Source organism: Spodoptera frugiperda, chromosome 12 (genome assembly GCF_023101765.2).
Source record: "Spodoptera frugiperda isolate SF20-4 chromosome 12, AGI-APGP_CSIRO_Sfru_2.0, whole genome shotgun sequence".
Classification (NCBI taxonomy): domain Eukaryota; kingdom Metazoa; phylum Arthropoda; class Insecta; order Lepidoptera; family Noctuidae; genus Spodoptera; species Spodoptera frugiperda.
Genome location: NC_064223.1, coordinates 8,568,004 through 8,594,817, shown reverse-complemented (window position 1 = coordinate 8,594,817; position 26,814 = coordinate 8,568,004). Strand labels below are relative to the sequence as shown.

General features: G+C 33.7%; 3 protein-coding genes across 8 annotated transcripts; 1 reads left to right on the top strand and 2 right to left on the bottom strand.

Annotated features, from left to right (window-relative positions):
- Nucleotides 1–367: 367 nt before the first annotated feature.
- LOC118263096 (GRIP and coiled-coil domain-containing protein 2) lies at nt 368–10,275 on the bottom strand. Of its 2 annotated transcripts, none has more exons than XM_035574883.2 (15): nt 10,101–10,275; nt 9,591–9,705; nt 9,070–9,513; nt 7,321–8,964; nt 7,153–7,246; nt 6,783–7,054; nt 6,504–6,694; nt 5,972–6,388; nt 5,761–5,888; nt 4,792–4,957; nt 4,286–4,534; nt 3,338–3,537; nt 2,974–3,127; nt 2,587–2,695; nt 368–1,811 (listed from the first exon to the last, which is right to left on the bottom strand). In XM_035574883.2, exons 1-15 carry the CDS (start codon nt 10,119–10,121, stop codon nt 1,750–1,752), a joined length of 4,266 nt encoding a protein of 1,421 aa, XP_035430776.2. In that variant the 5' UTR covers nt 10,122–10,275; the 3' UTR covers nt 368–1,749. The 2 variants fall into 2 exon arrangements, with proteins under 2 accessions (XP_035430776.2, XP_035430777.2); XM_035574884.2 differs by having other exon boundaries at nt 7,321–8,961.
- A 503-nt stretch (nt 10,276–10,778) lies between these two features.
- On the top strand, nt 10,779–19,612 carry LOC118262202 (serine/threonine-protein kinase Pak). 2 transcript variants are annotated; one of them, XM_035573365.2, is made up of 14 exons: nt 10,779–10,960; nt 11,326–11,457; nt 11,679–11,839; nt 12,753–12,764; nt 13,628–13,799; nt 13,918–14,033; nt 14,116–14,217; nt 14,293–14,459; nt 14,590–14,718; nt 14,797–14,974; nt 15,344–15,545; nt 16,038–16,153; nt 16,484–16,702; nt 17,110–19,612. In XM_035573365.2, the coding sequence occupies exons 2-14, from the start codon at nt 11,346–11,348 to the stop codon at nt 17,191–17,193; spliced, it is 1,770 nt and encodes a 589-aa protein (XP_035429258.1). In that variant the 5' UTR covers nt 10,779–10,960; nt 11,326–11,345; the 3' UTR covers nt 17,194–19,612. The 2 variants fall into 2 exon arrangements, with proteins under 2 accessions (XP_035429258.1, XP_035429259.1); XM_035573366.2 differs by lacking the exon at nt 12,753–12,764 and having other exon boundaries at nt 10,780–10,960.
- Nucleotides 19,613–20,441: 829 nt separating this feature from the next.
- LOC118262203 (methionine-R-sulfoxide reductase B1) lies at nt 20,442–26,277 on the bottom strand. Of its 4 annotated transcripts, none has more exons than XM_035573369.2 (4): nt 26,132–26,277; nt 25,788–25,892; nt 25,500–25,661; nt 20,442–22,352 (listed from the first exon to the last, which is right to left on the bottom strand). In XM_035573369.2, exons 2-4 carry the CDS (start codon nt 25,873–25,875, stop codon nt 22,171–22,173), a joined length of 432 nt encoding a protein of 143 aa, XP_035429262.1. In that variant the 5' UTR covers nt 25,876–25,892; nt 26,132–26,277; the 3' UTR covers nt 20,442–22,170. The 4 variants fall into 4 exon arrangements, with proteins under 4 accessions (XP_035429262.1, XP_035429260.1, XP_035429261.1 ...); XM_035573367.2 differs by having other exon boundaries at nt 26,037–26,262; XM_035573368.2 differs by having other exon boundaries at nt 20,442–22,316; nt 26,037–26,258.
- Between the last annotated feature and the right edge of the window lie 537 nt (nt 26,278–26,814).

The following is a 26,814-nucleotide window of genomic DNA, read 5'->3' as shown; positions in this document are numbered from 1 at the left end:
AATAGACCCTTAGTGGGTCTTGAATAGGAAGCGGTTACAGGGCTACATTATACATTTGGTATACATCGCCAACTTTGGGGTCTTAATAATAATGTTGTTAGATCTTTGTACCAAAATTATCAAGGGGAGATTTTTTAAAAGCAGAAAATCATCCAATGACTGGCCTCACCCTGGGCAAGGTGAGAGCGAGTCAGACTCTTACTGATTAAAAACCACACCGTTCCTACTCCTACTTTTCGAGCCATAGCCCCGGTAAACAGGTATTCCGCAGCTCCGAAATCGAACTTGGGACTCTTATATTAGCTCATAAATACAGTTAATTGGTATTGCTATTGATAGAACATTAGATTAAAATAAATAAGAACAATTTTATATAAAATTTCGTAAAACTTTATTGTTTTCTAAATATTTAATTCAGTTCTTAAAATTACATTCGAAAATACTTACATAATTACTATAACAAATAATTAAGTATTAAAATTATAATAAAATCTTGTGTGTAAAATAATTTTGCATAACAAATAATTAATAAGTCGTAAAAATCATTATAACTGGGTACTTATAATTTGCATAAACTTTATATATACTATATCATTTTTATTAATATTTATATCCGCGTGATAAGCAAAATTGTTTTCCGTGATATGATTTTATCTACACGCTATACCATGATGGCGTACATCACTGGTATGACTATGAGAGCGTTTAATTCGTTAAATGTAGACATACTACTGATGCAGCTATTTTAAAATAGAGACTAACTGACGACACTTTTATTATAACTATTTAAAAGCACCTATTTAAAGTTTACTTGATATAAATGCTCTGTTTTTCAAGAAAGTTTCAATTTATAATTTTAGCAATTCCTATTATTTAAGAATGTTGTTGTAATGTTAGCATTTGTCTCCCTTTTCAAGTAGACATAATAGATATGCTTAAGCTTATACTGAAAGGAAATAATAATCATTGAAATTCATCAAAACTGTAAATAGGGTACGAAAATTAAAAATTAAATTAGTCTGGCAGTTAATGTCAATATTGGAACAACATATATTTTCTTTATTTTCTCATGTAAGGTTACAATACTTAAATTAAACGTAGTTAAGTTTAGGAGTGGGAGGTCGTGACGTCACACGAAATTACAAATTAATATTTCGTGGAAGTAAAGAAAAAATCCGTGTCTAATATTTTAACTACCAGACGGACATTAAAATCAAATTCAAGAAACTACCCTATTTTCCAGAGGTAAAATATTATATCACATAATGCACATTCTGGAATTATTATCTTTATTATACTAAACAGATTGGAATGGATGATTAATGCTATTACATCATTACAAAAACATAAATTTATTGCCTATACGTTATGTTAAATCTCTATTACATCGCTTTACTCTATACCTTTAGAATATCTGATTTAGTTTTTCCTTCCCCAGACTACCCTTTTAATAACAACTAGTACATCTATATTTATCTCTCAATTACTTATTTACATATGGCTATTTAAAAAATTAAAATAAATAATTGTAAACTATCACTATGAATTTAAGAATAAAGCATTTGAAAATAGAATAGTTTATTATCCAATAAGATACACTTAGCCAAAAAATTATAGCCTTAAATGCAATAAGTTCCGAAATAAAGAAAACTGTTTCGTCGATAATGGAATCACAGATAATTTACAATTCACTATTGCTTGGATCACGGCTATCAAACTTAGTTAGATACGTTTAAATATAATTTGTGGTTATTTCCCTCCTGGCCAGGGAAGGTAGCTCCCCCATCCTTTCCCTGGGTTTGGATCCAAACCTGTAATACAACAATGTCTGTTAGAATTGAATACTATCGTCAATAAAATAAATAAATTATGAACATAAGAAAGCTTTTTAATAATTTGCGTAAGCCTTTGGTTCTATAAGTGTTTGGAGTATTATTCAAATTAGCATTTTATACTAGAGGAGTGAAGGCTAGGGTTTCACTAATAAATTAAACAATTTAATAAATGCGCTCCAAAAAAATATCTATACTACTATTATAAAGCTGAAGAGTTTGTTTGTTTGTTTGTTTGTTTGAACGCGCTAATCTCCGGAACTACTGGTTCGATTAGAATAATTCTTTTTGTGTTGGATAGCGCATTTATCGAGGAAGGTTATAGGCTATAAAACATCACGCTACTATCAATAGGAACCGAGCAGAGCGGGTAAAACCGCGCGGAAGCAGCTATTATACTATAAATCCAGTAAAATCTCTAATAGGTAACTAAAGGTAGCTACTAATTTCAAGTCCCACCGGGAATCGTATCGTTGTAAAGTACGCGGTGTCGTCACGTCACGCGCTTTTCTTAAATAGTTCATTAAGTAAACAGTATTTTTTGTATGATATACATCATTCAGTGTGACTCACGAAAAGAAAAAGAATACATAAAAATCTGTAATTGCTGTTATTAAGTAAAAAATAGAACTAATATTAGTTCCTGCATTTAATTTCCCAGTATACCTTCATTCCTTCCCGCCATCCAAGATACGAGGGTTTATCTCGACTACAAAGTTAAATAATAAAACAATGATTAATAAATTAATGTTACCCTTAGCGACAGCATTAATTTTCTGTGTCTCGTCTTGTGTGAGTGTAAGTATTTTCTGCAGCACTGGTACCAGCCGGCTGCGCTCGTCACCGGGCGGCAGTGTCAGGAACTACAAGTAATCAACAAATTAATAAACAACTTAGGTAATAAGAATAAGGAAAAGTCGGAATCTAAAAAATATATCCATCCAAAAAGTGTTTACGTCGACAGAATTATTTTACAATTACTTAGGTATTTCATTCTTAAATAAATTTTCAGACGATTTGTATTATTTTATTATAGTAACTGTATACCACATACTGACCAAACAGTTCACAAAAGAAACCTATCATAAAACATATATTACTATCAGAAGAGACAAGGTCATTCTTTATAATTTATGCGCACCTTAAGCGTGACGTTTTTCATATACTCCGTGTTGTGTGCGTTCTGGGTAGCTCCTCGCACTCGCCTCAGCTCCGCCTTCAGTAGCTCGCTCAGCTGCGCCATGCGAGCGCATTCACGTTCCGACTCCGATAGTAGTACCGTCACGTGCTTTACCCTGTACGACCAGACAAATCATAATATAGTTAGGAAACAAAGTCTTTTACATAAATAAACATAGATTGAAATGTTTAGCAGTAGCAAAAGTAATTATTTTTCACTTCAGGGTTCAATTCCTTAGCCCTATGGTGACTGACGACAGAGTAGAACACAATCTACAACTCTTTCAGTATACATTTTTAGCTTAGAGGTTTTATTTGAACTTCACCTCTGTTGTTGAGCTTGGAGCCTTCGTTTGAGGTCAGCGATCTCCTGATCGGGTGTGAGAGCGAAGGAGGAGGTATCCATAGCCTCGTCGTCGGGGACACCTTCTTCCAGGAGTCGTTCCAGTGGTACTGGGGACCGGCCGCTTGCCCCTCCTGAGAGGTACGGCTTCGATGGAGGCGGGGATGGAGCGAATTCAGAACCCTGGAAATATATAACGTGTGTTATTGGATACGTAAAAGAACAACTGTAAAAACGGTTGAAAAAATTGGGGTTGGTTCAAACTTCTTGCCCTTTTAAGAAGTTTTGTTTTGTTACATACTTAATTTTAAATTTTTTTGCCTAGTTTAACAGGCATATATTTACAAAAGTTATATAAGTAATAACTCACAAGTGTAACAAAAATGTTCGTAACAGCTTTTCCTCGTACGATTTATTTTAGATACGTTGAAATATGCCATTGCAAAGAATAATCGTTCAAGAATTCATGAAGAAATTTTATTACTAGCATAGCAAATGTTCAGATAATGTAATTACGTAGGATAATAACTACGTATGTAGCTGGTTGTTTTATTTCTATTTTAATACTAATTGTTCCTCAAGCCTCGGATCTTTTGAAGAAAATAATCTCGAAAGAGTCTCGAGTCCCCAGAGGGGGCCTTCCTATATCGTTCGCGTATTCTGCTGCTATTCTTCACGGAGCAGTTTATGAAAATCAATTAGATTCATTGTATAAAGGCGCGAGCCCACCGCGGTGCACGGAGAATCTACACATATGTATCACGATCACAGAGCTGTAAGACACAAGTAATTTTCTAAAGCCTATAACTTTCGGTTCTCAATAGTCTCCTGTGTACACGCCGGCACGGCATCTGCGCTAATCATATAATCAAACTACAGTTAGTCTTTATTCCCTTGGGTACGGAACTATTAAAGAAAGTTATTATATTACCTCTCCTTCCTCCCTGGGTATCATAGAAACGTTAATATCCATCTCGCCATCGCTGCTTTCTTCCTTGGGTATAACTGGCAACATGTACTCGTTTCTGTTGGCATCTTCAAGCGAAGGTATAGCGACGTTGCCAGACTTCTTCGCTTCCTGAGCGGACGCCAGCTGTTTATTCAACGAGTCAATTTCTTTTTGTAGTTTAGCTTCCATTTCGCTCATTTGAGTTTTGTAGCACTGTGTTAGCGTGGAGACCTATAAAATTATAACAATATTTCAATCTAATATATTATTAAGGTAAAAGTACCTTGACAATCAAGAGTTGTAAATGTGAGTGCTGACCATAACGCCGCTTTATATATTCAGAAAAAACACAATACAGCACCTAAATGCACACAAAAAAAAAGATAATGTGGAATGATAGAGTGTCGAATTCGGCTCTCAACCCTATCTCGACTTTTTCTATCAAATCTAATTATAGATCAATGCGTAGTAATTGGAAGGTACTTCACCTGCAACTTATTCTGTGTTCTCTCTGTCTCAATTTGCTGTGACAATCGAGTGAGGTCAGCCTGAAGTCGCGAAGTTCTCTGTTGCGCACGCGCCGCCTCATTCGTAGCTTCCGCTGCTCGCCTCCTAGTACTTTCTACTTCCGATGTCTTCTCTGTTATTTGCTCTCTAAAAATCAATTCACAAAATCGTATTTCACGCATATTTCGCGATGTACTAAAAAGTCACAATTGACTATTTCTCAAGAGGCTATTTAACACAGCTACCCAACAACATTTAAAGGCACTATTTACTCTCAAAGTTTGTAATCTTATATTATTATAATTATATAAAGCTGAAGAGTTTATGCATCAATGGACCGGACTTGAGTGGATTCACTCCATTATCTTAGCAAAAGAGAACTGGCGCAAACCTGTGATACTGAGCGTCAATGACCGCTCAACGGATTATCCTCACAAGAATATTATAACAAATGTCGCAAAAATAATAAGTGCAAAACATGTACTTAATTTGTAAAAAATGCAATAAACTACACATTACGCAAATGAAAAGACCACATGTGTCTTACAATAATACGATATTAAACAACGACCGTAAAATACTATTAATATTTTTTGTTTTGTTACCGACCTAACAAAAGATGCATAGAAACGTAAACTGTTGCATGTTTTTATTCATTATGCATAAACTACTCATATGTAAAGCTATACAATTTAACCATATGCTGTATAGCATACTTTTCTTTAAATGTTTTTGCTCATTTCAGAAATATTTTATGTGGAACAATTTGTTGCCTTACAACTTAGAGCACCAAACCCTTACATACATATCACATTTTCAATCGAAATTCCAGACTTCAGGTTGCTATAAATTCTATTAGCTTTTGTGAAACAGCAATAATAATAAAATGCAGCCTGAAATAACAATGGCCGAGGAAACACGGTTAATATATGAAACAAATTTACACTCACTGAGCCGTCGCTAGTTTAGCTGTTAGTATCTCTATCTGTGCCCTGAGAGCAGCTGCCTCTTCTTTCAGCTGCTCTTCTTGGCTATGATCCACAGTCTGATTCTGTCGTAATACAGCTTGAGCTCGAACCTAACACAAGAAATTCATGTCAGAATAAAAATATACAAGAAAGTAACTACTTATGTGAAAGGACTAATGTGGAGAAACATTACCTTGTAACTTGTATACTCAGTCTTCAAGTCCGCCAATTCTATATTGAGAATTCTTAACTTTTCATTCAATTCGGAACATTTGAATTCCAATTTCTTTACTTTATTGTTAAGCTCTGCCTTATCTTCACCTAAAGACATTATAACTTTTTCTTTGTCAGTTAGTATTGACGTCATTTCTAAATCAGATTCTTCATTCTTTCTTTTTTCGTCTTCTAGATCTTGTTCCAATTTAGATATTATTGTGTTTTTCACTTGTAACAGATTGTCCTTTTCTTTTCCATCTTCAATAGCGTTTTGTAGCTCTTCCTTAACAAGCCTGTTTTGCCTCTCCTCAGTCTTAATTTGTTCCTCGAGTAGTTTTATTTGCGTTCGCATTGCTGTGATTGTTCCTTCTTGCGTGTCTATTGTCGACTCCATCTGTAAATTACCAAATAGATTTGTGTTCACTCCTTCAAATTGTATTGTATATTTCTACATATAATAAAACCTTTTTAATTGTGTAAATACGAATATAATAACAATTCAAACTCACTTGCATCATTTTCTTCTTACTCTCCTCCATCTTTGTCGAGAGTTCCTTCATCGACCGTTCGTAATCTTCCATTTCAAGACTCAGTACATTTTTCTTCTTGACATCGCGTCGTGCTTTCTCCAGACTATCCTTAGTAACCTTATGCGCTTCAACTTCAGTTGCCAGTTGTTGGGTTTTCAATGCTAATTCCGCTAAAATATTGTATTTAAAAGATGTTATTAATAGTTGATTTACTATCGTAACTTATTTCTTAGAGTTCAAGGATTAAATAATAGATACCTTTTAATTTGTCTAATTCAGAAGTAACATTTTTCGTCGCCTCGAGAGCAACAGTTAAGGATTTGATTTTTTCTTCTAGTTCATGACTCTCAGCTGCTTGAGTTGTGCGATCTGTTTGATGACTGTCCACTTCATCTACATGGAACCCTGATTTGCTCTCACTTAGCAACTTTTCAAGCTTAGCTTTGTCCTTTTCTGTCTGTTGCATCTGACTTATAGTCTCATTCAATTTCTTCTTCAGCTTCAGAGCAAATATCCTTAATTTAGTGTATCTGTAAGTGGGTAATAAATAATTTATGAGTAAGTTGAAAAAATGTTACATATTTTACAGATTTATGTAGTGTATGATCTACTAAAAATATTTTCATACTTCTCTTCAAATGTTTCATCTAAATCTTTCATTCGAGAATGTTCTTCTGCTTTAGATATAGTTGAAGTTGACATGTCTTCATTTGGCAATTCAGCTGTAACATAAGGAATTACATTTAGAATTTTGTACACATTTTACAATCTGGATGTTATAGAGAATCAGTGGTACCTGATGTCATTTGTTGTTGTTTCAGTTTCTCGATTTCTTCTTTTAATGATGCTATTGTTTCATCTTTTTTAGATAGAGCTTTCATGGCATTATCCACATCTACATTTAATTGATTGGCAGTTTCAGTCTTCTCATTTGACTTCTGCTCTGCAGTTTTTAAATCACTTTGGAGTCCTTCATTCTTTTTAAGTAATTCCATTTTCTCTTGATTCATATTTTCTCGGTCCTTTTCTAAAGTCTCTACCAACTTTTCCATTTCAGATACAGCTTTTTGAAGCTTGGATATGGCTTCGCCACGTTCCTTCAATACTTGATTGATTTCTTTCATTTCATTCAACAGTTCAGTATTTTCTGACTTGTAACTAGCCAATTTAGATTTGGCATCTTCATATTCAACAATAAGATTATCAAATTCCTTAGACTTGTTTCGTGCATCTTTTATTTCAGACAACAGAGATGCATTTTCTTGTTTATAAGCAGCTAACTTAGTTTCTAATTTAGCAATGTCAGCTTGTAGAGATACATTCAGATCTGACAAGTCAGCATCATCTTTGGGTTGTTCCAATGAAAGTTTAAGAGTGTCCACTTCCTCTTTCAAAAGGCCATTCAAATCTTGTAAATCTTCATGTTCTTTCTTTAACAAGTTGAATTGTTCCTGCTGAGCCATCAGGTTACACTTTAATATATTTATCTCACCTTCTTTTTCAGCTTTGAAATTAATCTCAAAGGCAGCTTTTTCTTGATTGAGTACATCTAACTGAGATTTCATAGATTGTAATTCAGTTTTTGCTTCAACAAGATTGTCTGACAACTTAGTGATTTGATTTTCAAGATCAATAATATTATCTCTAGCATTTAGTTTCTCTTTGACTAAAGTCGATTTTTCACTTTCTAAAGCTCTAATCTGCAAAGTTAGATTTTCAATTTCTTCGGTATTTTGTCCTTGACTATGCAGTGTGTCATTTAATTGTTTATTTTCATGTTTTAGCTTTTGTACATATTTATCAAGTTCAGTATATTTATTATTTATGTCAACTAGCTTAAGGTTGCAATCATTAAATCTTTCCTCCTGTAATTTATACTCTTCCAGCTTGTTTGTTTTCACATCTAAATCAACTTTGAGCTTGGCAAGTTCATCACCACTACTCTTTAATTGTTGTTCTAAGTCAGATACTTTGTCTTTGAATGCCATGTTCTCTTGAGTTAAAACAGATATTTGTGAATCAATAAGACCATTCTCCATATTTGTTTGTTTCAATTCATTAAGTTGTTTTTCTAGCTCCACAAGTTTTTCTTTTAAAGAAATATTTTCACTGTTTAGTTCATTAATTTGATTATCAAGCACTTTTGATGCATTTATGATATCATTTTGCCATTTAGGAATGTTCTCAGAATATTCTTTGACTGTTTTTGCCAAGATAAATCTTGAGTTTTTCAATTGATTAATGCATGCAGCACACTTTAAAATTTTGTCTTTGTAACTCCTCAATTTAACATTAGCTTTTTCTTTTTTAGCCTTTTCAGACTCAAACATTTCTTTTGCCTCAGTAAATTTAGCTTCAAAGTCTACATTGCTTTGAATTTTATTTTCTAAGTTTTGAATTTGACTCTTTAATTCTTCAATTTGGGTTTTATATTGCTCTTCTGAAACAATGAATACATATAATACAATGTTGTGATTGAATTAAATAACAATTTATATCTACTATATTTAAACAATACATAATTGAACAAATTAGAGAACAATACCTGTATGGACACTCTCTTCTAAAATTTTAAGTTGTTCTCTCTGTTGCATTCCTATATTATTAAACTCAGCAGCTCTAGCTTCAAATTCAGTGAGTTGACTTAACAGTTGTTCATTTTCTTCCAATAGCCGATTGTTCTGCCTTCTAAGTGAAGTAACTTCTATATCAAGATCAGATAACTTTTGATTTATTTCAGCTATTATGTTATCTTTCACAATCAAATCACTTTTGTAAGTATTAATGTCTTCCTCATAGCTCATACACTTATTGTTAAGTGCTTTAATCTTGCTTTGGGCTGAATCCACTTCAGTTATAAAATTCAGTTTTTGTTCTGTCAATGAATCAACCAGTTCTTGTAGAGTTTTAATATTCTCTGAACTGACATTTTTTTCTTTTTCATATTTTTCAAGAAGCTTTCTGCACCCATCAAGTTCATTTTGCAATTCTGTTAAAGTAAAAATACAGTGAATAGTAAATACATTATTTATTAAAATTGAATACTTAATTTAAAACTAGACATACCTGTCTTGGCAATTTTAGCTTTTTGAGCTATTACTAGAAATCCTTTACATTTAGTTATTAATTCGTCTCTGCCCAATTCATCAAATGAAGTCTTCTTCAGACTACCATCTTGACCCTGAAACGAAAAATAGTTTTAATATGTTTTTAAATACAGATTCAGGGGTTGTTAGTTAAAAAAAGTGTTAGTTCTGTTTTTATTGTAATATAGCTATTGTGGACTGACAAATCAGAACACACTGGAACGTAAGATATGTATAAATTAACTGGCCAGTAAATACATGTTTATTTGTCAGAAACAGGATGTTATCATCGTATACGTAAGCACCAGCATTGGATTGGAACATAGCTATATTACAATTTGTTAATTGCAAATAGAGATTTCATACGCCAGGAACGGCAACTTAATATGGGATATATATGTAGTATTGTATTAAGAACACTTCAATGAGTCAAGTACGAAAATGCCATAGAAATCTACAATAAAATTATATTAATTGCACGATAACAAACCGATGATTCTTGATGATCCATGATAGGACGGTTGGACGTGCTATTTCATTCTTTATTAAGAGTTGTAAATTGTAGACATTTGCACATTACAAATAAATAAAATTAAATATTTATTTTTTTTATTTTATTATAAATTCAGTCACATCACAATCCCCTCTCATCAGTCAAAGAGAATATATGTCATCAGTCAATCAGATGTCAAAATAGAGAATGTCATCATCACTTCAAACTTCATCAGTAGTCAAATTATCTACTTCTGACTCGACTAAGAAATTTATATTATAATTCAAACTCAGTGATAAATTAAGGAATTGATATAATTTGAGAAGTTAATTCGATTCATCAATCGAATACGCTACTTCAACAGTGTACATATCTCTATAGATGTAGATACATTTTTCCGCACAAAATATCCATTGTTGGACCATTGACGCTAGCTCCACTTTGACTTTCCTACTTCCGACTCAGTTGACCAAAAAATTGAAGAAATGTTAATATTACCCAACACTCGAAAATCAAAATATGTCTAATTTGATTACAATTATGTATCAACATTGCATATTTGCGGAAGTTCACTCTTATTTTAAAACTTTATAGCGACATGCAGGATGGTGTCCAGTTTTATGGTAATTAGTCGATTTGCTTCAAATGACTTTCAAAGTTGAATGCTACTTCAATAACATCTCTAACTTATAGTGTAATGGCGGCTCTAGTCATCACTGCTATCGTTTCATGTGTGTGAATGATTAAATTAATAAGTTTTGTAAAAATATGTGTTTTAAGTGTTGTGATTAATTGAAATGTGATATAAACCCGTACACTATTATTTCATCAACCCTTGTAATTCTTTAATTTTCCAGGTGAGTGAAAAATGAGTGTTTAATATCTGAGCAATATCATTTTGTCGCATTCGCGAACCTTTGCGGGGCGCGTCCATGAGTAATATTATGGCTTACTTTAGTTTTATTTTATTCTTGTCTTATCTTGCCAAAAGCCAGTTTTGTTATACCAAATATCTAAATAATAAAAATGTAGGTAGCCCACAGTAGTTGATGAAAGCATAGCGTGATACAGTTCGTGCGACGATGTGTGACTGTTCTGAATAATATTACGTTCAAATAATGTTCACTGAAGTCTTGAATGGTGTTAAAATATACCTTTTGTGATAAATATCACCTAATAAAAGTGTTGTATAAAAAATAGGATGCTTATTTTGTTCTCGTAGTACGGGCAAAGGAAGACGAAATGTCGAGTGATGAGGATAAACCACCTGCGCCGCCGGTCCGGCTCACTAGCAACCGAGCCACGGATCGTGGCGATTCTGTAGCCTCTGTGGATATGAGGCCTCTTCCAAAAGGTTAGTTTGGCAACTATCCAATTAGTACTTCTTGTGACATTCTAATATGATTTGTATCAGATTGTTTCAATCACTTTGTAAACAATAGGCAAGCCAAAAGTTTAAGCATAATAAACAATGCTAGTATTTATGTCAGTTTAAGATGACATCCTTTACTGTACAAAATAATATTATATTGTGTATCTAAGCAAAAAATGCTTCCTAACACTTTATGTTTTCAGAACCTGATGATGGAGGTGATAGAAAGAAGAAGACCTTGAAAGCTAAAATAAAAGGCTCTAAGAGTACAGCTCACAATGACAACAAACCAAATATTAGCTATCCAACTAACTTTGAACATACAGTTCATGTGGGTTTTGATGCAGTCACTGGAGAGTTTACTGTGAGTAACATTATAGTTCTGATCATTCATATTTATATAGAATGTTATCATAATAGTCACCACGAAGATATATACTACCACATATAAAATGGGTCTTTGGGGAAAACCCATGACACATCACCCTAACCTCATAAAAATAATAGTGCACTATATTGTGATGTGGACATTTTTAGGTAATAGTTAACATTTACAGTCATACAAGTACTTTGTTACTAACATTGTAGTTAATTATCATATTTATAGTAAATTTAAATAAAAAGAATGCATAGATTGCAATTTAGATAGTCTAAATACCTTTTATTTTATATTAAAAAGTATGATAATGAGATTGAACTAAGTATTATGATTGGAGTGTTGTGACTATCATATACAATAGATAATTATGTAGAATACAATTTAACCTGTACTTAAGGTTCCCAAGAAAACCTCAACAGTACCCAGACCTTGTGATCATAATTATTATGTCTAATAAAAATGAGTGAGCTTTCTGCCTAAACACAATGCCTCACAGCTTTAATGCTTTGCTTTCTTTTAAAAGTGGCATATCAAGTATTTTTTTATTTGACATTTCATTTTTTTAATTATTAATGATTCTTAGTTATTGAGAAGTAATTAATAGAGAACCTGGATCATGGCAATATGAGAAAATTCAATTTAATATGAAAATATATACAATGTTTTTTAATAGGTAGTATGAATGTAAAAATACTTTTTGAGTATAGTAATATGTTACCTTGATTCTTAGTTAAAGGAAAAGCGTAAGCATGTTTCTATTAGAGAATGTACATTTTGACTAAGAACTTGTGGGTTAACACCATGGAATGTTTAGGCCACCATTGTTGTAACAATCCTTAAGGAACAAGTAATGATATCATGTAATTGAGTTCCATGTATTTACCGCTTTTGTTTCAAGCTGCCTATGACAGTAAGTAATAGCTTAAATTATTACAATTGTGTTCAGTACATTCTTACATTATACTCAATTTATTAAGATACATAATGTGATAATGTGCATATTTTATTAACATTTAATTTACCTACTCCTTATGTTATTTGTTTGTTTTATTGTTTTACATATTTACTGTATTTTTGTGTAAATTGCAATGTCTATATGTAGCATGCATAGTCTATTATCTGTACCTCTAGTGTTTACATTATGAAAACATTAATTTATCTACCAGTACTTGCTTTAGTCTCACACTTATATAGAATCAAACTTTGTCAATATCACAATAGGTACATGTAGAAATATTTCACAGATAAATAATATGCTTGGAGACATCATTATTCCTAGCTAATAAAAGTCATTGTTGGTAGTTTTAATGTTACAAAAGATAATAAAAATCTATTTATTTAATAGGATGTAGTAAAGTTTAAATAATCACAGTTATCTAAGGAATTTGAAAGAAGCATTTTGCATGATGATGTGTTAAAATGAAAACATTTTTACAATTACATTTGAATAAATGCAACAATTTATTGCGCTTGTACACTCTTAAGTACTTAAGTTAGTATAGCTTGAATATGTATCAGTATGAAATCAAAATCATACATCTTCCAGTGTGTGATACCAGACCATTTAAATTGTGTTTTCATAAAAATCATAGTTGATTGGAGATGCAGAGGGCAATAGACTGCTTTGTATAGAAACAATAAATTGGAGTCCCAATTGAGACCTGTGTACAAGCGCACACATGCTTTATAAATGGCTACTAACCATAGATTCAAATTTGCATGAATATTCAAATGTAATCATATTTTGTTTTAACAATATGTGATTGTTCTAAGGGCATGCCGGAGGCGTGGGCGCGGCTACTCATGGCCGCTAACATAAGCAAGCAAGAGCAGAAGAACAATCCTCAAGCCGTTTTAGACGTGCTCAAGTGGTATGACGCGTCCGCAACTCAGCCGCCACCTTCCAAATACATGACATCGGCGCAGATGCACACCACGCACTCGGGTACCTATTCCGAACTAAATTACTTTGTATTCAGTACAATTCGTTTCTATAGAATTGGGTAATACTATTGCTATTTGTCTCGTATCTAGTTGTTAAATGGCGTATGATACTTTTATAGGATCGTCCGTATCCCGAGTATCATCCAGCAGTCCATCATCGTCGACGCCCACGGACACAGAACACCCCGAACCCCCACCGCCACCACCTTCACGACCAGACCGCACCAAAAGTATTGTAAGTGTAAAAAGTTTTTGAATCTTCTTCCTATTAAGCTTTGTAACTTTATTTGTACCAATATTTATATTTATAATTCTAGTATACGAAACCTATCGAGGAAGAGGAGGCACCACCTCCGCGACCGACACCCGCGCCCGCTTCGCCACCACATGTACCACATCCTGCCCTTACTACACATTCAGTAAGATACTTAACTCATTCGTTTTGATCGTTTAGTTAACTCTAGCGATATGTGTTACGCGAATGTTTTGTCCAGATTTGCAGTCGAGCGGAGGTGGGTTCCGGCGGCGTGCTGGACCGCAACAAGAACCCGGCGGGCGCCCCGCTGGCCGCGCTGGCGCCGCACACGCCGCCGCCGCACGCACCGCACGCGCCGCACGCGCAGCCCGCGCCCAACGGCGCGCCGACCAACACAGATACCGGGTATGTCTACACCACTCAAATATTTATTTATACTGGGTTACCTAGAACTTTCGCAAACAGGTATTTTCAATAAAAAAATCATTCTTTAAATTGCTAAATACCTATAAGGGATATTAAATTCACTTTACAGAAGAGCAACAGCCCAGCAGCAAAGAAAAAAGAAAATGACTGATGAAGAAATATTAGAGAAATTAAGAACTATTGTTAGTGTTGGTGATCCCAATAGAAAATACACTAAAATGGAAAAGATTGGTCAGGGGTAAGTAGTTTAAATTAATTATTTCAAATTAAGTACAGTATAAATTTTAATTTTCTAACTTGTTATTTATTTTAATAGTGCATCAGGAACAGTGTATACAGCAATAGAAACGTCAACTGGTATGGAAGTAGCAATCAAACAAATGAACCTAAGTCAACAGCCTAAGAAAGAACTTATCATCAACGAGATCCTCGTGATGCGGGAGAACAAACATAACAATGTAGTCAACTATTTGGACAGTTATCTAGTTAATGAAGTGAGTATAACCATGTGCCATAATATAGTACACTAAAGGTCAGCTGACACGCGATATTGCGCTTACACTTTAACACCCCCCTAAAAACAACTGAATTTTTTTACATTACAAAATACAAATTTCATGCAACACGTCTCGCGGCGTCGCGTCTCGTCGACGGTATCGGTTCGTCTGTATATTTGCTAACGTTATCCTGAATACTTTAGTTTCGAAAAGGATATCATCTTTTGACGAACTAAGTATTCTGAATAAATTTTTTAAACTTAAATTAAGCGTCATTACAAAAAAAATGTACTGCGCTAGTAGTGACTTTATCAATGAAAACTTTCAGCAGTTCATCAGTTAATGTAACTTCCACTTAATTTGTAGGAATTATGGGTAGTAATGGAATACTTAGCGGGTGGATCTCTAACGGACGTGGTGACGGAGACGTGTATGGACGAGGGACAGATCGCCGCCGTGTGCCGCGAAGTGTTGCAAGCCTTACACTTCCTGCACACCAACCACGTCATACATCGAGACATCAAATCTGACAACATATTGCTTGGACTTGATGGACAAGTTAAACTGAGTAAGTGAACTAAACAACATTTATATTACATAGGCAATCAACGTTTAGAACTTAAACTTGACACAATACTATTTGCCGCTCTTTTTATGCTAGTCTAAAATTAATCTTACTCATATTATTTATGCGAAAGTCTGTGTTTGTGTGTATGTTTGCTACTCAATCAAGTCTGAAGGGATGGGCATGAAGTTTATTGCCTATTATAGGCTACTTTTTATCCCACGGGTTAGTGAGCGAAGCCGCTAGCAGAAGTTACTTAATCCATAAACTTACAGAAACTAGAATACTTTTATCTATTCAATAAACACATCTTTGCCTTTTCTTCGGCTGGTTTTATAGTCACCCTGATCGGCTTAAATTTCATGCCATTTACTGTCGAGTATCTTTTATGCGTATTTAAGAATACATATACATACGTATCAACAAAAACCAGCCTTGGTCAAGAAAGCACACAAGCCTAATAAATTAGTGACTTATTCGTGATATGTTTTACAGCTGATTTTGGTTTCTGCGCTCAAATATCTCCTGAACAAAATAAACGAACAACAATGGTGGGCACGCCTTATTGGATGGCGCCTGAAGTTGTTACGCGGAAGCAGTATGGGCCTAAGGTTGGTTACATTCTTTCGTTCTTCGTTTTTAACTTTTAGTATGTAACCTACATCACTCTTATTCTAATAAAACCGTTATTTTTTTAAATAGGGCTACTAAAACACGTCCTATTGAATAAAATCGAGTTCATTTTTAGTAATTCAAATATCAAGTCAGTAAACCCTCATAAATTCAAATTCCACTTACTTAAAAAAACAATTGAATTGAAATTAGAAATGACAATATTTAATCATGCCACTTACGACAAACTCAATGGAACCCTCTTTATTAAACCGTTTACTGTACAGATTTTATTTTTCATCATAATTTATTAATTTTTGTCTTTTTAGGTGGATGTATGGTCACTGGGTATAATGGCAATTGAAATGATAGAAGGTGAGCCGCCATATTTGAATGAAAACCCCTTGCGTGCGCTATATTTAATAGCAACGAACGGGAAGCCAGACATCAAGGACAAGGAGAAGCTCAGCACTGTCTTCCAGGACTTCCTCGACCAGTGCCTCGAGGTGGACGTCGAGAGGCGTGCCACCGCTCTCGATTTATTAAAGGTATATTCATTCGTTACTTTACTAACTTATTCACGCACGCGCGATAATAAATTAATAATATCAGGAAATTCGGAACCAATTCAGCTATAGGCCACCACATTTTAATCCAAATTCACGTTGATGATTATGGAACCTTTCAATCACTATTAATTTTTGGCAATGCTATCCTTTTGCATCTCATATCAATATATGAGACACAATAGAAAATACATTGTGTCTCGCGTAGATCTGCGGAAGTCCGTTAATATTTTTCTCTGTACTCAACACACCATCTGATGTGTAACCTACTTATAATATGTCTATGGTCTACAAAACATATTTTTACGGATTTGGATCGCACATAGTACTGAACTCCTCCTACATCCATCAACATTGTGAAATTCATGATTTGATTGTTATTATTACAGCACCCCTTCCTAAAAATGGCGCGGCCCCTGGCGTCGCTTACTCCCCTGATCATGGCAGCCAAAGAGGCGGCCAAGGGCCATTAGCGGCGGCCGGCGGCGCCCCCCGCGCCCCCTTAGCGCCCTCAGTGCCTACCGGTGGACTCCACGCCCGCACCACTCGCACGTGACTCACTCGGACGCGCGTGCGATCAGTGCCCCACCATGTGGATATCTGTGACGAAACCTAATTAGAGAGCAATATCTATTTTACATGTAAAACTGCTGCCGATTGAATATAATAGAGGTAATATTTTTACAAGAGAAGAGATCGATAATAAAGTGCAGTCCACTAACTTTAAATCGTTGTAGTGTTGTGTAGTAGCGTTATATGTTCTGTTAGCGAGGTGATCTCTTATTGACGTGTTTCTTTTGACTGTTGTACGGTAAGATCGGATAGTGTAGATAGATATTAGAAGTTTAGATACGAATAATTGAAATAATACGAAATATGATAGCTGCAAACGAAGACTGGCAGATGTTTAGGCGACCTTGTAAAGTATAAATAGTACAGTAGAGGCGTTACGTTAGTATCGGTTCAGCTTATACACTGTGATGCTAGTTGTTGGGGCAGTTAGTCGGAAACACATCAATACGGAGGCGGACCGCGGCACTGATTGGAAGGTGACCGAGTGAATGGAAATATCATTTCATTCGATTTTACGTGTATTCCTATTTCGAAATATTTTATTTTTATTTTTAATGTTTGTTAGAGCATTGTTTGGTACATAGTAAGCATTTTATCGGGAACTGAGTGTAGCTCATATAATTTGTATCACATAATACACTGATGGCTTATATGTTGCTTATTTGCTTTTGATAGTACTAGTTTAGTGATAGTTTTATGTATGATAATTGTTAATTTATTTAAATTTGCTTATGGCTTTTAATTTACGTTTTTTGAGATTATATTATTATATTATTATTGGTGAAGCAGTTAATTCAATAACCAAATTGATTATTTTACTTGTTAAAGAAATACGCCAAAAATATTATTTTCATTAGACATTTGACGCGTGACGTAATCATTATTTTACATTGACATTTTAAAGACCATTTATTGTTAGTCATGAGGTGAAGCATTTACATAGTATTAAGTTTGTAAAGTCTATTCAGCTGATTTATGTTAGCTAAGAGAAAGAGAAATATATCGGTGATCGTCTCCTTTTATGGCACAAACAGTGAGTATTTATTAGAGCAAGAAATAAGTAAATTACATGTGTGCAGATTATTAGATATTAATAGAAAAGTAGACATACGATTCATTTAACGATAAGAGTTATGTTATATCGCATTATCGTTACGACAATAGTAGGAAGTATGGGATTCAGTAATAGATATCGATTATTTGTATTAACGATTGAAGTATTTTATTTACGTTAGTAAGACTTGGCAAGTTGTCTCTCTGCTTTTACTGTTTAGGTTGTGCCGACAGATGCTGTTAAATTTTGTTTTATTTTGGTATGTATTCACTATTTTAAATGTGAGAGAGTTGCGTGAGTGAATGAGCGACGCGCGACGTGTATGTAATGCGTATGTGACGTGATAATTATGGTTCGGAGGCCGCAGCGCCTGCAGCTCGGGCGGGCCTCGCGTATATTGTACAGACACAATTTAGAGTCGAGTAGAACTACTCATTGACAATATGAACGTGACCAATTTACGCTATCTAGAATCTGTGCAGTCCAGGTTGGTGCATTGTATGACTTGCTGTTATGGTCATCTTTACTCATTTCTTACGTTCGCGTTATGGTTTTACTCAATAATTGAAGTTGTAATCGTTTCTCTATATGCATTGATGATTATTTATGATTTGATAAGGTTTTACTTTTTACTTGCAACCATTGTTATGAATGAGTTTGTAATAGGTTTATAATTACTCGCATTTATTTTAATTTACAAGAAAATATTTATATTATCCACTTCCCTTTAAAACGCAGCGCAGTTATAAGTAAACCGCACAATTGACTAATATATTATTGTAGATAGTTATCAAATTGGAATAATAAGGTTAATCAATCATCAAAATACGGCCTAAGACAAAGTTATTTAATAATTAAAATAATTTGTCGAGTCCATTACAATACAGAGTGCACCAACCCATACCAAATTGTGCAATAATGTAGAAATGTAAAAATTATAGCCAAACTTCAAGAGAGCTTGAACAAAGTTATTCAGTATCTATATTACTAAAATATTGTAAGAAGTGTATTAACTACATAATGTGATCATGAAGATGAATTTGAGTATGCATAGAATGTTATGTTGAGAAAATAACTGTAATTATGTATGTAGTATAAGTTGAAAATGTATTAATTATTGTAATAGGTAACTGAACAAGACATTTAATGTGGTTCCAACATTTTTCATGTTTTTTGACAGTTGTAAAACACCAGTGCCATGTATGAGCAACTTGTGCATATAAATTACCTACTACCATACTATAATAAAAGACTCACCATGATTATGCAGTCGTTTCATTGGCCACTCGATAGTTAGTTGCCACATCACTTAACACACGTCCCAGGACAGAAATTGTTACTTTTTACTTTTATCAAAGTTAGAAAATTTACCAGGGGGTACGATGTTAGCTTGTTGGAGAAAGTGGCTTTTATCGGATGCCAAACGTATCCGCAGCAACGTAGCAATACACATCTCTGGTGGAAAAGCACCCTACAGCTATGATCATTGCTTAACTGCAGATGTTAACCTTTTATGGTGCGTTTTTTGCCTTGGAAACCCTCTTTCATATTGCTTATTTCTAGTGAAATTACAAAAGAGTTAGAAGCTACCACAATTGCATAAAAACGTAGGTCGAGTTTCTAATTGTAAAATAACTAGTAATTTGCTGTAAAATTACAATCGTCGCAGTTTTTGAAGTAACGATTTTTATTTTCATCAGTTAAATGATGCAACCTACAACTCCGTCAATTCATTAAATTAAATGTATCACATCGTTATATGTATTGTCTAGTAACTAACAGAAGTAGCTTCAAAGCTTTCTAAGGGCATCTAAATAAAATAAAATACAAAGAAAAGACGTATAATTTAGTGCAACACAAATGCCAAATGCACATTTCTTGTAACGGAACTGGTGTCTTGTGCTTGGCGATATAGACGATAAATGTTAGACAGTTAAATTCCCAAGCAATTATTTAACTATAGAATGAATATTATTACTTTAAACAGTTACTTTTGCATAAGTAATGATTTTAACTTGTCTATAAAAATGGGGCCACCACAACTCACTAAAATCTATGTAGAAATAAAACCCATGTTTATTTAAATAAAATCACTTGTTTAAATTACAAAAAATATTTATTGTATTATCCAAATAATATCTATGTATCTAATAAATAATCAGCAGTTATGTATAAAGATTTGTACTACACAAGTACCACTTTATGTCATAAAAAATAAATTAACAACAAAATCACCACATGTAATCTCCAAGACTAATATAAAGTAATTCAATACATTAGTAATAGGTAGTTGTTTGTATTTGTCGTAGGAGATTATTTATTGGTGTGCACATAAAATTAAAATAACAATGACTTGGTATGGTAACTAAATTATTTCGGTCTTTAAATAAAATGAAAATAGGTGCCTCGTAGTAGTAATTATTATAATGGTACCGATGTACAATCAGGTAGAAAAGATTTTACAATTATTTTTTTGTAAAAAGTATTTTATTTCACAATTTTTAGTTGCGATACTGAGTATCGCAACTAAAAAAAAGTCGGTTAAAATTCTTTATCTCAATAACTACTTTATTTATTTGTATTGCCACAGTCACTTAATTAACGTTATTGTGATTTCTATGTGAGTATAAAGTTCCATTGGCCATTTCTGGTCTTCTTCATCAGTTCCACCTCTTCAAAGGTTACTTTTTGACTGTAAATGCTTCAATTCTAGATGAATATACCAAAATCACGATATAGTTCCCTATAATATTTGAGGAGTTCCCTCGATTTCTCTAAGATCCCATCATCAGATCCTAACTTGGTGACAATGGGACCACCTCAGAACTATTTACTTTCGAACAAAAAAAGAATTTTGAAAATCCGTCGACAATTGACGGAGTATTAATTAACTTTATTGTGATTTCTATGTGAGTATGAAGTTCCATTGGCCATTTCTGGTCTTCTTCATCAGTTCCACCTCTTCAAAGGTTACTTTTTGACTGTAAATGCTTCAATTCTAGATGAATAAACCAAAATCACTATATAGTTCCCTATAATATTTAAGGAGTTCCCTCGATTTCTCTAAGATCCCATCATCAGATCCTAACTTGGTGACAATGGGACCACCTCAGAACTATCTACTTTCGAACAAAAAAAGAATTTTGAAAATCCGTCGACAATTGACGGAGTATTAATTAACTTTATTGTGATTTCTATGTGAGTATGAAGTTCCATTGGCCATTTCTGGTCTTCTTCATCAGTTCCACCTCTTCAAAGGTTACTTTTTGACTGTAAATGCTTCAATTCTAGATAAATATACCAAAATCACTATATAGTTCCCTATAATATTTGAGGAGTTCCCTCGATTTCTCTAAGATCCCATCATCAGATCCAAACTTGGTGACAATGGGACCACCTCAGAACTATCTACTTTCGAACAAAAAATAATTTTGAAAATCCGTCGACAATTGACGGAGTATTCGATGAACAAACATACAAAAAAAAAAAAAAAAAAAAAAACATACAAACAGCCGAACATAGTACCTCCTCCTTTTTGTGAAGTCGGTAAAAATAATACCTGGCATCTGCGACACGTAGACAATTATTATGATTAGGCACAAAGGTGATATTTTCTATAAAAATATAATCTTCGGATTGTTTATTACAAGAACATATTCGATTCGTTGGAAGAAAATTCAAACATTTGATTTTATTATCACTGTGAGTATTAAATTCTGCCGAATTATTTGATCAAAGCATTTTCGTACTTACGACTACAAACAAGGCATAGTCTATATCGTATATGTTATTATTATTATATTATTTTACACGTGGCGACACGTTAGTCTTTCCTCTCTTCAGCAGGTATGAAGTCCAAAGAAGCGGAATTAATGCAAAAGCGTTTTCGTGTGGGCGCTGGCCCGTCATCGAACACGTGTCCCAGGTGAGCGGAGCACTTGGAGCATCGCACCTCAGTTCGCACCAAACCTGGTCGTGTTAAAACCAGTAATATATTTGCCCCAACTTTAATAATTTCCATTTCACACACCAGGTCCAATCACCAAGAAGCCATTTATTTACATTTCACATTGAACAATGAATGATATGAATATTCCGAGTCGGTGTCGAGAACATGGTGTTTGCACGCGTCGTCACAGCGGGCGCGGCGCAGTGTCCAGCCGGCAGCCATCCAGGAGGAGCACAGGCGGGACGGGACAAGACGGGGCGGTTCAGGTGGCGAGGACAAATGCATATTATTTATCATGCGCATTCCACAACAGTTAGGGTGATGTCACAATAAAGGCGTGTAACAGTTAAGTAGCGAGTGATGCAGTAATTCAACAATACGGCCGCATCCAAATTGAATTGTGTGATCATTTGTGTATTGTTTGTGATCGTCCAACCAGAGTTGAACGAGATTAAAATTATGTAAAATAGCATGAATACATTGCAATATTATTTGCGAGTGAGGCGAATTTGTGTAAAAAGTAACGTGATATGGCACACAGTGCATTTTCAATAATTGTTAAACGTAGATAGACGAAGCATCATATTGGATTTAACCAACAATTACCAATCAGGGTCGACTTACGTTTGTTGTGGAGTCAGGATTGTGTCGGAGGATGGTCAAGGATACAGGGAAGACAGAAAAAAGATAAAATGTATTAGCACCAGAATCCAATTTCCCATCACCAGATTTTATGGCAGACAAGTACAAAATAATTATAGTATATTTATAAATATTTTATGTATTGTTTTGTCTCGTATAAATAAATATAACATAATATTTAAAAAATGTGTAATATATTGCTGGACATAACTGTTTAAAAGTATGTAATGTTAAATCAATTAATTTTTAAATTACTTATACTAGTTTAAAACATGCTTTCCACAAAATCAAACTAAAGCACATGCTACATATTTACATCAATGTTTTGCATGCAATCAATTCGCCGCAGACGTGGGACACTATCTATTTCTTTACAAATATAAGTAAGTCACTTGTTTTTTTTTTGTGAAGACTCATTATTACCATCCTTTTAATACATCTAGACTTTGATGGATGTGGTTTGGACCTATTACTGACAGTTGAAATAAACAATGAAATGTAAAGCTGAATGTTAATTGAATTTAAAACCACATTGTCTTTCATACTTTGTTAAGCCAACAATGCTTCACACAACTATTCTTATTTAATATTCTTCTTGTGAGAATCAAGTCTGTCTCCCATGTGTCCACATTTGTTTATATAATTATCTACTAATTTTATTATTTGTTTAAACATCATTGTAATAGCAACTAAGTCAATAATAACATTTTGATTATCATGTGACAGGATACAAGACTTTGTTTCTATTACAAATATTGTTAAATGGAGATACCAAATGCTCTTTTTTATTTCTTATTAAGAATATGTACTAATATTATTGATGTATTAATAAAAATACCGATTTAAGCTGATGGACCCATAGCTAAAGTATTATGGCCAGCTTGGCTAACATGATAGATTTTTTAATGTTAAAAATTATAATTATACAACAAACTGTTTTTGTTTTTAGATTTTCCATTATGTAAAAGATCTTCATTGATACTAAACTAAACTAAATCATAATATTAGTATATTACATATTTAAATATAATAAATAATTATTCTGTTTAAAATTCCTTATTGGATATTGAGATATCTATAAGGAATATAAACAATAACTACCTATATTATGTTTTCCAATGGTTGAAGGGCATAGTCATGGATCAGAACACAGTACATAAGTACATGTATAAATAAGGTAAGGTATGAATCAAGATATGGAAGTAACACTATACATATATTGATGTGTTGCTCAAGGTAACTTGATAGCGGGAGGGTAGATGTCACAATCTCACTATGTTATACTGTCTGTGGAAATATTTAGTGTAATACTGTTATCAAGCATTATTTGATAACAATATGTACATATAATAATAGGCACTTCTTGTAAATTTTGATAACAAGGCATGAATGACTGGGCAAAATATTATTAAAATCTTCACAAACAGTATAATTTATCTAGAATTAAAAATACTAAATTTTGTCAAGTCATGCTATTTTCTACTGGATGTGGTCAGAGCAATAAATCATTATTATTACATTTCCCCCTGGGTTTTAGATATCCAACCAATGTTATTGATATATTTAAACATTGGAAACTGCCGAAACCCGAAATATGAGTCTGACTCAGTTGGGGAATCAAAGAGCCACCAATCTACAACAGTGTAAAATCATACTGCATCAATATACATTTACTGTACTTTTTACGAAATAAATATTATTTATTTGTATTACTTATATCAATTTTTTATTAGAGTCCAACACTGTTACTTTTTCCATTATTCGGAATACTGACACTACAATTTAATATTACTACTACTTTTTAAGTATGTCATGCATTGGTGTAGGATACATAATATTAGGCATTATGATATATTCAACAATAAACTTATTTGAATAGTATTCTTACTATTCAAATAAGTTTGTTGAATGAAAAATGGAATGAAAATATTTATGAGGCATACATTACATTATTACATTACAAAGTGTGATTTATCATGGAAATGGGTAAGCTTCCAATTCTAACAATAAACAACAGTGAAGTGGCAGATATGAGTCAAGCAATACCAAATTTGATTAAGTTCTTATAAAGTTTTTGTGCACTGTCATTTACTACTAAAATTAGATTGAAGGATACTGGCAGTGGAAGGAATTAGACAGCAACCTTGTATGGAGGCCTGCTTTAGGAACACTATTGTTGAGCCTATTATATCCAATGCTCTGTGTGCTATTGAATGGCATTGAAAATTTGTTCCATATTATTGTTCATTTCAATGGATATTTTAAAGGTTACACCAGTGTACAAAAATATTAGTGACATGTATAACTAATTATATACAGAGATCAAGATAAAAATCAATTATATGTAATTTGTATATTGTTCTTGTTTCACTGAATTTATTGAATAACAAATCTTAAGAAATATGTCACAAATATTTTTATTCAATTTGTAATACTGTTGGACATGAGACAGACACCCCAAATAGTTTTCAAATTATTAAAAACTATTATTATTTTTCCATGCATTAGTCACAGTCACACAAATACACTGACAGGGTGTTTATTTATATAGCTGCACATACCTGCACTTGTGTCCTGATGCAAAGTAACCTTTTCTTTGGAGAGAACATCATTAAATGCTGGCCAGCCACATCCAGAGTCATACTTGGTCTTAGAAGTGAATAGGTCTTGCCTACAAACTACACAACAATACATGCCTTCTTCATAGAATTTGTTGTAACAACCTGAAATATACAGGAATATAATTATTATAAAAACAATTTTACACTGTTGTATGAAATCATGACATTTATTTATTACATAGAAATAAATACAACGGTATAGCACTACTAATTAAACAATAGCTGAACCTGTATACGGTCTTTCTGTTCCTGCTTCTTGAGTTACATGATACTGCAGTGGGGTCAATCTTTTCTTCAACGACTCTTTATCCTCCATGGCTCTCCACACTAATGCTAAAACACGAATCAAACTGGTATGTTTAGTTAACTCTTCGTATGTAACTGGCACGTTTCCAAAATAGACCGTGAACGAGGTCCTTCCGTATTTATATATCGGTAGCATAGACTACTAGACACGCTGCGGTGCGAGCGTCGTACCTGTTGTGAATGGATGCTTCAACTGCACGCTCCTGTTCGCCTGCAGCGCCTTCCTAACTATAACTATCGGCCTCAGTAATAAACGCATTACTTACATAGCCTAATACGTACGTTGCGTAACTGGATGATACGGCTTTCTAATAATAATAATAAAGCGATAAGATAGTGCCACTAGTTTGCTACTACGACGAAACGAAATCGATGATACATTCGGCTACAAGCTGAAAGCGATCATGTCATTATGTCAAATTGTCAATGTCAAAAGCGTTTTGCGACATTCATCAGCTGTTCGTCCGTCACATCGTGTCCTCGTTTAGTGACGACAAAGCCAAGGATACACTAGGATTACAAATGTCCCACAACATGTTCAGCAAAGCCAACCAATTTCACCTGATATAATATTTTTCATTGCCAAATATATCTACGATATATTGTGTCGCAGGACATTATTATTGTCACCTAGTGTATGCTTAGCTCAATGAACTCTGAATAATTAAGGGGGTTATTATATTTTTAAGTCCTATATTAATTATTTAGTTGTTTGTTCTTTATACTTTAGATACATCGTACCTATCAATAGCACTTAGAGGTGTTTGCTTGTTAAAATATTAGGATGATTCCTCAAAAATAGTTACCTAAGTTTATCTTCTCTATGCGTAGTTGCGTACCTATGTGTACCTATTTGTGTCGGTCGGTTAGCTAAACTTCTTAACACGAGCTTTAACGGTAATATCATGGAAATGTATTTAAAAGTAAGCGAGTGCCTGCTTCATAAATA